Below are 11,920 nucleotides of genomic sequence, written 5' to 3'. Positions count from 1 at the left end.
TGTGTGTGTGTGTGTGTGTGTGTGTGTGTGTGTGTGTGTGTGTGTGTATGTTTCCTAGTGCATGGCAAAGTATGGTTGGCCATTTCATTGTTAATGCTACTTTGGCTATGTATTCCCAGAAGATATTCAAACCTTTTTTGAATGCATTTAAATTATCAGCCTATGTCATTTTTTGAGACGATAAGGTCTGTGTGCTTCTTAACCACTGTACTTCTGAAAAGTAACTTCAAGAAATTCTTTCTAATTCTAATGTTTCAGGACCTTTTTTTATTCTGACCTGAGACATTTAAAAAAATGTTAATGAGCATTTCCAGGTAGAAACAAAAGAGGATTCTGTATGAAATCATGCATAGTACTTGCTTTTTAACAAATACACACACACACACACACATACTCTCGCACATATTCTACATTTTACTTTCGAAACTGTCCTGTTTGTTCTTCTTTCTGAACTTCATTGTTTTCATATGTACATTTTCAATGTTACAATGTCCCTCCTCTTCTTCTTCTTCTACATAACTATTACTAACTTCCCCTCTCTCATCAGTCCTTCTGCCTAATTAAAAATTCACAGAAGAGGATGGGGGGAACCTTGCAACAAATCAGCATAGTCAATCAAAACAAATCCACATAGCAGCCAAATCCAAAATTATGTATCTCTTGTGTCCATCACCTCTCTTTTAAGAAGGAGGTAACATACTTCATCATAGATCCTATTGTGACATGGTTGGTCATTGCATTGATCAGAGTTCTTAGTCTGTATCACTTCATGCTATATAGGATTCTTGGAACTCATCGCTTTTATTATTTCTTATGACACAATAATATTCCATTACATTCTTATACCACATTTTGTTCAGCCATTCCCCATTTATCCAAGAGGCAGTCTAAATCCCTCTTCCTTAGGTTCTAAATTTTTTTCTTCATTATACACTTTTAATCGCCTCCTTCTCCAGACATTTTTTAAGTAATAAACATTTATTAATTGCTTACTATATGCCAGGCACTGAGCTAAAGACTAGGGATACAAAGAATGGCAAAAACACATTCCCTGTCCCCAAGGAGCTCACATTCTAATGTAACTCTAAGGGAGAGAATAGGCAAAAGATATATACAGTGTAAATGGAAAATAATCTTAGAGGACAGGCATGGGGGAGAGGAGAGGAGAGGCAGGATCAGAAGTTGCTATTTCATCTGTCTAGAAGGAAACCAAGGTGAGATGAGGTAAGAGAACATCCCATTAAAGGAGATTCAGAAGTGTCCAGGTGGGTAGGAGGCAAACCAGGAGAGAGTGATGTCATGAAGAGACAAGAGGATGACTGACAGTGTCAGAGCCTGGGGAGGTGCCAAGAAGGACTGAGCAAAGGCCATTGGATTTGGCAGTAGAGGTCATTGGTGAGAAGAGAGAAAATGGAAGCACTAAGTAGGGGTGACTTTCTCAAAGAGTTTAGACAAGAATGGGAGGAAAAATAGAGGGCAATAGCTAACTAGGATGCTGGATTAAGTGAGGTTGGGGAAAACATAGACACATTGTAGGTATCAGGAAAACAGCCAGAAGTCAAGGAGAAATCAAATATAAATTAGAGAATGGGGATGACAATGCATATAAAGTACCAGATAAGATGGGATAGAATGGGATCAAGGGTGCATGTAAAGGGGTTTTCCAGAGGACATTTCCCATATGAAGAAATAGAAGACATGATTCCTACCCTCATAAAATCTATAGTCTAATAAACTTTGCAACAGGTAAAAAATAAGAGCAATATTATATACAGTCATACTAGCATAGACTATTATCGCTGTAGAAATTCAGATGTGCTTAGGTTTCATTCACTTACGAGCGTAAATCCTTTTGTATTCTCTCCAGTGTTTAGTCCAAGGCACTATGCTCAATCTCTTGGTATAAGCATAGAAATTCAGATTAGTTACCAGGTACTTTCTTTTCCATTTCTTTTTGTAGGTATTACAAGACTAGATGATCAGATCTTCCTTAATAGGAACCCTGGTGTTCCCTCAGTGGTCAAATTCCACCCCTTCACCCCTTGCATAGCTGTAGCTGATAAAGACAGCATTTGGTAAGGGTCATGGTAACTACTCTCCTGAGTTCATTAAGTATTAACTAAATGTTAACTTCCATGTGGTTTAACTTTACATTTGAAGGATGCTGAAATTTTTCATACTTCACCCCCATCTTTGAATGTGGGGCTTTCCTATTTTGTTCCAAACAGGGAGGTCTCAAAAATTGACTGTGAGATATCTTTCACTCCTTTTCCAATCTCTTAAAGGTTGAAAACATCCTCTCTATTACTCTTGACTACTGTTGAATTACAGAGGGGTGAAGTGCCAAAGTAATAACAATGGGTTAAAGGACAGTGAATCAGATGTTACGTTTTTGAGATGTGTTACTTTTATACTGTATATAAAGATAAAGTGGTTTCCTGGTTTTAGTGTACATATAATAGTCTCATCAAAACTAGATTTGTAACAGAAAGGCATGTAATGGGGATTTAATCTTATTACTTCCTCTGCAAAAGCAGGGGATGTTATGGAAAGTCATTAATTTAAAAAGAAAAAACATTGAGATACCCCAAGGAGAAAAACAAGTTTAATTTGTAATAAGTATAAAGCTTTTTAATTGAAAAGGTACTGATTTAATAGAGATTTCTTTGTGCTTCTAATAAAACAGATGCAGTTTTCACTTTCATTTTTTATTTTATCCTTATACTCCCCAAGTTTTTGGGACTGGGAAAAAGGGGAGAAGTTGGACTACTTCCACAATGGAAATCCTCGCTACACTAGAGTCACTGCCATGGAGTATCTGAATGGCCAGGACTGTTCGTTGCTACTGACAGCCACAGGTAAGCCACATTCCACTTGGTCAAAGAAATGGGAGCAGGGTTAGGAAAGTATTACATCAGGGGCATTAGCAGGTGGACTTGGAGGCTTGGGACCCTGAGACTGCTGAGTTGGAGGGGTAGCCATGCTTGCTATTTCAGGGAATCTTTTGTTCTGATTGTATTTCTTCTCTTCCTAATGAAAAAAAAAATCTCTTGATTGGAGGTTATCGTCATAAAATGCCAAAAGATTATAAGGGAAATGACTTCAACATGAAATATCATTTAAAGGCAGAAACTTAGCCTGTGTGTTTTAATTGACATATTGTAAGACTTTCCCCAAGGCAAGTAGGCGGCACAGTGCTAAAGCTGGAGTCAGAAAGACTCATCTTCCTGAGTTCAAATCTAGCCTCAGACACTCACGAGCTGTGTGACCCTGGGCAAGTCACTTAACTTTGTTTGCCTTAGCTCCTCATTTGTAAAATGAGCTGGAGAAGGAAATGGCAAACCACTCCAGTATCTTTGTCAAGAAAACCCCAAATGGGGTCAAGAAGAGTCAGGCATAGCTGAAACAACCGAACGGTAAGAAGGCTTTCCTCAACAGTCTGTTTCTGCCAAATCATCAATACCCGTTCCTGTCATCGCCTAGAAATAGAAAGTGCAGCTTCATTTGAATTCTGTTTGTTAGTTATTATTGAGTATTCCCCTATATTAGACTGGAGTGGAAACTGCTTGCAGAGGAAAAGATCAAGAAGGTTGTGAGCAGATTCAACACGATGAAAAGTCAATATTGATTAAGAGAAACGTATGCTATTTTTGTGCTACAGGATTAAGCTACTGGCTAAATTAGAAGAATGAGTATTTATTTATATGGATGATAATAATTATATAATGACAATAATTATATGAAGTCAGAGAATCTTTCATGTCTCAGATTAGAAGTGTGAAATAATAATATCAAAAGTTATAAAGAAGTATTGGAGAAAACAACCGAGGAAAGTGAAGAGGAGAAGGAAGTGAAAAAACATTGTGGAATTACAATTGGATATGGAGTGTGAGGAAGAGGAAAGAGTCACGGATGACTTTAAGGTTACAAGCCTGGTTGACTAAAGGATAGTGATATCCTCCATAATAATAAGGAAGTTTGGAGGAGAGGAGGCTTGGGTGCAAAGATGATGAGTTACATTTTGGTCGTGTTGAATTTCAGATATTTTTTCAAAACTTTAGCAATTTTGTTGTTGTGAGTATTTAGAAGAAAAGAAAGCTATTGAGAGATTGTTGGAATGAGAACAAAATGGGATGGGTTAAACTGCTTTTTTGCTAATTTGAACTGTTTGCTTCAGAATATATTGAATATTTAAACAGTAACCCGAATTCATTGTTCTTCAATTTCTCATATTCTCAAGAACTTTTCAAGGCTCTATCATGAAATCTTTAACCACAACAGTCTACTGCCATATAAGAATTATTTTTCTCTGGACTACAGCAAGCAGGACCAGAACAATTTCACTAGATAAAACAAGCTTGAGATTACATTTTGGAGTTTTTCCATTACCATTATAGGAAATGGAAGTGAGAGTAGGTAAGGGAACAATATGAAGTGGTGGTTAGAGAAGATAATCAGTCAAGTCAACAAGCATTTATTAAATGCCTCCTATATGCCAGGCACAGTGGTAAGTAATAAGGACACAGAGAAAAGCAGAAACAGTCCTGTCCCCCCAAAGAAGCTCACATTTCTAAGGGGGGAGAAAGTACTTTTAAGAAGAGGACAGATCAGTGGTGAGGGTGGGGGAAAAAGACAGGATAAACTAAGTTTTCTTAGCTGATGAGGGAGAAAGCACGAAGAGGAATTCAAGTTGAAAGAGAAGTCATTGAGAAGTCAAAACCAAGGTGAAGGGAAAAGGATGTGAAGAAGATCAAGTTAAGATTGGAATGAGAATATTTCATTTAGTCGAACAAACATTTACTAAAGGTGCCTGCTGCATGATCTAATTCTTTCCAAAGCCTGAGTTGAGATTATCAGCTACAATTGGACAGTTCAAGGTGCCCAAATCACTGAGGGTTTTGTAAAGAAATTAATGAGTTCTGAATAATGCAAATACAAAACAGGGAAACTGAACCAGCAAGCAGGCAAGAGGCTGAAGGAAATACACACATGAGGCTTTTTTCTTTCAATGTTCTATTTGGTATTAAGCCCTGGGCAAGTCACTTAACCCCAATTGCCTAAAAGTAAAAAAAAAGAAAGAAAGAAATTATTGATTTTTTTTTTCTTAACACATAAAAAGTTAACATAGAGAGGAGCAGAATAGTGTGCTGTTCAGAGTTTGGGCTTTGTCATAGTTGTTCTTACAGGTTGAAGGATTTTACAACTAGTGCTTCAATACTAATAAGAAGGAAATAACAGTCTGAGGTACTAGAGAAGCTAAAATTGGTTCAAGGATCTGTTCTGTGGTTAGCTAGGTGTATTTGCCCATGAAAAGGAAAATAATAATGCACCCTCACATCTTTGCAGGATGATTTTTTTTTTGACTGGGTTGCAGAGAGAGGAGTATAAAGCAAAAAGGAACAAATCAAGAAGGCTAGGTCCATTTCTTCATCGGTCAGTCTACCAAATGAAGTGACATATTCATTCTTTTTCAGTGACACAGGTCATTTGACTTCCTATCTCTCCCCAAAACTCCCAAATAGGGCCTGAGAGAGACAGTGCCTTTGACGTCCTTCTCTTTTCTTCTTCAGATGACGGTGCCATCAGGGTATGGAAGAATTTTGCAGATGTGGAAAAGAACCCTGAGATGGTGACTGCCTGGCAGGGGCTTTCAGACATGTTACCAACAACAAGAGGTAGGTCTGCATGGATCTAAAGCATATCACCCAAGGATGCCTTTCCAGAGCTGGCTGAAGTGGTCCATGTGGCTCCATTCCTCCTCCAGCAGTATCTCTGTCAGTAGCGTCTGGTTCACTTTGGGATTTCCTGGTAACACAAAACTCACCTGTTTCTCTGTCACAATCACTATAGAATCTGATCAATATAATGTAAGCGTGTTTTGGTGTGGTTTCTGTCAGTATCTCAGCCCTTCAGCATTGATTTGACTTGCCTGTTTCATTGATGCGTGGAAAATAATGTCATTGTCTTTGGTGTGGCTTAAAGCTGAGATGAGTGTTTCCTAGGAGGAAATGTTGCCTGATGATTAGAACCAGGAGAGAAGGATCAAGCTTTTCCAAGTTTTAGTCTATGTTTTCTTTGATCACTCACAAATTCCTAACATGTCATGAACCAATAGTCTATTTGGCCTATACCCAAAGCCTTTCTAGCTTGGTAAGACTTTTTCTTTGGTAACTTATGCTTCACTAGAATTGACTTTAAGAACCCAAAGCCATCTCCATTTGAATAGAGGAGTCATAAACAAGTCATTTTATATGTCTTCATATCTAGGCTTTTTCCATTTTTAGAACAAAAATAAAATTCCATCTTGGTGCTACTAAAATGCAAAATGATTATCCTAAGTGTATCCCTATTTGCACCCTAAGACCTGAAAAATAAGTGTACTGACCACTTGCCTTCCTTGAACTAATGGGGAGCAGTATTCCTATTCTCTAAATTTAGTCAGTCATATTACAACTGACTTATTCCACTATCATTTTGGATTGCCTGTTTATGTTTTATACAGCATTGCATGTTGCATGTCAACTTATTACCTGCCTCCAGTTTGGACATAAATTAGTCATTTCTAGTCTGCTTGCTATTCCCTACAGGTTTAAAGATAGAGAGGAACAACATAATTCTAGTCTGTTTTTCACCTACAACCAGACTAGGCAGCTTAGATAAGGAAATAAAATGCTGTCAATTCATTTAGAAGAAGCTACAGTGAAGTCTAGGATACAAGAATGATTGCAACTCTTGCTTTAGGACATAAGTGGCATTTTCTTTGCTTTCTTTGTTCAAGGACCCATGTGTGCATTAGCAGCATTTCTTTCTAAACTTAAGGTGTAGTCTATTTATTATCTATTAATATCTGTTAATAGAGTTTCATCTACTAGATGAAATAATTGGAGTATGAGAGTTATTATCTCCTTTCTAAGATAATCCTTAAACTAACTCTAATTTTTTTTAAACATCAAAAAAAAAATCCTTTCCCTTTTCCCTCTCATTCTCTGTATTCATTTATAATTTCCGTAACCAGATTTGATATTTAGTCTTACCTTTAACATGTTTCCTTTGATGACTTTCCTCTTTCAGGGGTTGTTGTTGCATTTAATTAAAAGAATGCTTTCATTTGTTCCTACTGTTCTTGTCTTTTTTAGTAGATTCTCTCTCCTCTTTATTTTTGTGAAATCTTGACATTAAAAGGTGCTGATCTGACTTGTTCTTATGTCTGATGGAAAGAGCCAGGTGCCAGGAGCTTTCTGAATCAAGGGAGCTTTTCCAAAGTGAGACTTATTGCAAATCAGAAAAAGTTCACTTTGTCTTAGTATCTGATTCCACTTTAAAAGCATGTTGAAAGTAGTAATGGTCAAATATACTTTTTGAGGAACTTGGAACCAGCAGAGGTAACAGAGCAGAAAACTTAGATTGGCCTACCTAATTTCTAACTAGACAGGCTAGTTAGCCTTTATTTCAGACTTTTTAATCCCACAGCTGACCCCACCTTACCCCTTTAGGTATTTGTACCAGAGCCAAATGACCCTTATCTGTGCTCCAAGGGTAGGACAGAGCTCCCTCCTGGAGAAGATGAAAGGACTCAAAGAATACCTATATGTACTCCAGTTTATAAGAAAGAATAGGTTATTCCTAAAGGAAATAAAAGCCAACATACTGGATGGCAGAATCAGTAGTCCTAAGTATCTTTAGAGCTTTAGGCTAGAGCATGGATCTACAGCTGATAAGGTAAAATTCAATAGACAAATGTAAAAGTCTTAACCTTGGGTACGAAAAAACAAGCATGAGATAGGGAAAGCATGATTAGGCAGCAGTTGTTCTGAAGAAGATCTGAGGCTTTTAGTGGACTGCAAGATCAGTATAAGTCAGCAGTGTGATATAGCTGCCATAACAGCTAATACAAAATTGTGTTTCATTAAAGAAGAGTGTATTTTTCAGGATTAGGAAGGTGATGGTCCCACTTTACTCTGTCCTCATCAAACCATCTAGAATACTGTGTTCAGTTATGAGAATTAAGAAGCTCACTGATAAGTTCAAGAGAGGAAAACAACAGGATGGTAAAGGACCTTAAGTCTATGTCATGAGGATCATTTGGAGGACCTTGGCATGTTTAGTCTGGAGAAGACCCAAATGTACATGATCACTGTCTTCACATATTTGAAGGCTTATCAGAGGGAGGAGTTGCAGATTTAGCCTTAATACCAGGGGGAAAAAAAACTTCCCACCAATTAGAACTATCCAAAAGTAAAATACTTTGCCTTGAGAGATGATGGGTTTCCCCTCCTTAGATGTCTCCAAGCTGAAATTAGATGACACTTACTGGCTATGTTATGGTACACATTCTTTTCATGTATGGGTTGGACTAGATGGCATTTCACTTTAACTCTCAAATTTTATGATAATGAGTTCTGTTTGAGTTTGAGATGCCTTTGGGACATCCAGTTCAAGATATCCCACAGCCAGTTTGTAATACAAGAATGGTGCTCAGAAGGGAGACTAGAGCTAGATAGGAGTCATCTGCATAGAGGTGATAATTGAAGCCATGGGACTATAGAGAAGAGGGATCAGACAAAAGTCTTAGAGAACAGCCCCCTCCCCAATTGGAGATATGATATGAATGATAAACCAACAAAAGAGACTGAAGAGTGCTCAGAGAAGTAAGATAAAAACCCAGAGATGAGAACATATCCAGGAGGAGAGGCTGGGGGGAGGGAGCCAAATTGCAGAAGGTTTAAAAGAAAGTGGGAAGAGGGGAAATGGAGATACCCTGTAAAGATGGCTGTTTTCAATGATTTTGATTGAAAAGGGGAGGAGAGATACATCACTAGCTACCAGGGATGATTGATTGGCTCTAGTGAGGATTTTTTAATGACAGGGTAGACTTGGATATGTTTGTAGGAAGCAGTGAAAAAAATAATTATTAAGGAAGTACTAAAGACTAGGAAGAGAGCATCCATACAAGTGAGAGCAATCTGCTGGACAATTGATAAAGGTACATGTGGATCCAGGTCACATGTAGAGGAATTGGCAAGAAAAAAATCTAGTTTTTCTTCAGTAACTGGGGCAAAAGGGGATTTAAGAGAATGGTATTAAGGGTTTGTAGTGTAATGAGGACAGCATGAGAGAGTTTGTGGACTATGACCTTGATTTTCTTGGGAAATAATGAGTTCAGGACTTTAGCTGAGAAAGGTGAATGGGGGCTTTGAGCAAAGAAGAAAAACTTTGGAAAGAACCATTTTGGAGAATAGAGGAGTAAATGAATTGCAATACTGCAGTGAAGGCTCAGTTGAGTTTATATAACATAAATTTATAATGGACCCATGGTCCTGAACTGAGACTTGTTTATTATCTAGAGGAGTGACATAGTTAGAATCGCAGTTAAGAAAAATCATTTTGACAGCTGTGTAAAGAATGGATTGGAGTGGAGAGAGACTTGAGGCTAGGAGACCAATTATGAGGCCATTGAAATAGTGCATGCCTGAACTAAGTGGTGACTTTGTTAGTAAAGAAAAGGGGTCAGAATTGAGAGATGCTGGGGAAGTTAGGATGGCAGGAATTGGTGCGTAATTGGTTGAGAGAGAATGAGAATAATGGTGAAGTTATAAACCAGGGAAACAGGACTGATGGCAGTACCCTTTACAGAAGTAGGGAAACTTGGGAGAGGGAAAGGTTTTAGGGAAAAGGTAATAAATTTTGTCTTAGACACGTTGAGTTTTGAGAGATACTCTTAAAAAGCAATGACCTTCTCCACAGGTCTTTCTCTAATTTGACTTTTATTTTATGAAGGAGTTCACCTAAGCCACTGGTATCGAGTAACAGTAGCTCCCATTAATATCTTACTTCTTGAAGAGCCCAAGAATTCAGAGCAGGTTATAATTACTAAGGATTTCAGTTTCTTGCCACCCATCTCCCTTTCATTCAAACAGCCCCACCCTCATCTTTCTGAAAACATGCCTATTATGTGAACAGAGAAGCAGAGTTGTATGTGGCAAAGTCATTGATGAGATGAGTAAGATCATCTGGGAATGTCAGAAAGTGGGATAATGTGAAGGAGCAGGAGTTGCTTAGAAGAGCCATCTCTGATCTTGGGCACCTTTCACACACCAGCCCTCTTTTGTTGTAAGGTGAAGGGTATGATAATCTGTTCACTTTAAAGGAGCACATCAGAATGGTATTTTCCATGGAAGAGCAGACCCTTGAGGGACTTTAGTAAAGTTCAGGGAAGTAGCTTTTCTGAAATTATTTGAAAAAACCTATTCTAGAAAGCTCTGCATATTCATTTTAAAAGAAGCAGTGGAAAGGGTCATCCAAACTTAAGGAGATGTGAGTTTTCTTCCTGTCTCTGCCACCGACTAGCAGTACATCCTAAGACAAAATTCACTTTGCATCTCTGGCTCCATTTTCTTTTGCAAAATAATAAGAAACTGTATTAAATCTCTGGGATCCCTTGCAATTCTGATATTCTATGACTAATAGTGATGATAATAAAATATTCAATCTTAGATTTTAATCTGAAAGGGACTCTTCTTTTTGCAGACATAAATAAGAGGAAACAGATACCCAGAGATGTTAAATAACCTAGCCACAATCACACAAGCTGGAATTCAAACCCAGAACCCCTGTCTCCAAATCCAACATTTTTCCTACTATACCCTGTCATGGTACCATGGATTGGAATGGAGAGAGACTTGAGGCTAGGAGACCAATTATGAGGCCATTGAATGGATTGGAGTGGAGAGAGACTTGAGGCTAGGAGACCAATTATGAGGCCATTGAAATAGTGCAGGCCTGAACTAAGTGGTGACTTTGTTAGTAAAGAAAAGGGGTCAGAATTGAGAGATGTTGGGGAAGTTAGGGTGGCAGGAATTGGTGCGTAATTGGTTGAGAGAGAATGAGAATAATGGTGAAGTTATAAACCAGGGAAACAGGACTGATGGCAGTACCCTTTACAGAAGTAGTAACTGTGACTGGCTACATTATAAATTCATGTTATCCAACTTCAACTAGGACCCCATGTCAGTGAAGCAATTCCTCCCAAACTGATTCCCTAGCTCATTCCTCACCAAAACTTTCCCAAACCTTTTCTTCACCTCTTAATGTTACTGAAAATATTGAGGCCATTCAACACAAGCTCCCTCTTTCCCTTTTCTCTTCATCTCAAAATTTCATTTCCTACTCTCTTTGTATCCCCTAGGTTCTAACAATAAAATGTTCATTACCGTTACCAAGGGTGGCATGGTACCATGTCACCTTACCAATTAATGAAAGTAAACATAGTTCTGTTTTGGTGATACTCCCCTTTCCTTAGGTTCCAAAGGACAATGGTATTAACATTGTTTCATTCTTAATTTCTGCTCCATTTGCCATATATTTCTTTCCTTCCTACATCTAAATCCTTCCTTTACTCACCCATGAAGTTCCAAGTCTTCACTTCTGATTTGATCATTACAAGATCACTGGGTTGTAATCCTTGGAAGAGATGAAGTGTCGAAAATAAAAAAGATTCTACAGAGACACATACCATTTCCTCATGCACCCAGGATCTCACCATTCCAGCAAGTGTTCTCCTCCATAATCAAAAATTGATATTCCTCTATCTGACCATAACCTCCTAGCATTCCATCCCCTATGTCTCACCTCTTCTAAACCTCTTCTTCACCTTCCTCAGAACTTCCAGTTCCTCCTCAGTACATTACCCCTACTCTATCTTCATTTTCTCTTCTCTCCAATTTTGATCCTATAGTTTACCAAGTCAACTCTACACTGTCTTCTGCGCTCAGATCTCTTGCCCCCTTGCCTGTCACCACTCATGCCTTGCCAAACTTCAGCCTTGGATTACTCCCACCATCTTTCTCCTTACTTCCTACTCACATATAACCATGGTGACTGGCTACATTATAAATTCATGTTATCCAACTTCAACTAGGAC

At 38.2% G+C, this 11,920-nt stretch overlaps 1 protein-coding gene across 2 annotated transcripts in view; it reads left to right on the top strand.

Annotated features, from left to right (window-relative positions):
* The window catches only part of RPTOR (regulatory associated protein of MTOR complex 1), a 488,176-nt gene that overhangs the window by 438,115 nt on the left and 38,141 nt on the right, over window positions 1-11,920 (top strand). For both annotated transcript variants that reach the window (XM_027850143.1, XM_027850144.1), the window contains 3 exons: window positions 1,961-2,075; window positions 2,734-2,858; window positions 5,571-5,675. In XM_027850143.1, the coding sequence (XP_027705944.1) occupies window positions 1,961-2,075; window positions 2,734-2,858; window positions 5,571-5,675 (345 nt within the window). The remainder of the gene's footprint in view (window positions 1-1,960; window positions 2,076-2,733; window positions 2,859-5,570; window positions 5,676-11,920) is intronic.

This window comes from Vombatus ursinus, unplaced genomic scaffold (genome assembly GCF_900497805.2).
Source record: "Vombatus ursinus unplaced genomic scaffold, bare-nosed wombat genome assembly UNPS02008996.1, whole genome shotgun sequence".
Lineage (NCBI taxonomy): Eukaryota > Metazoa > Chordata > Mammalia > Diprotodontia > Vombatidae > Vombatus > Vombatus ursinus.
This window is presented reverse-complemented; position numbering and strand designations above follow the sequence as displayed.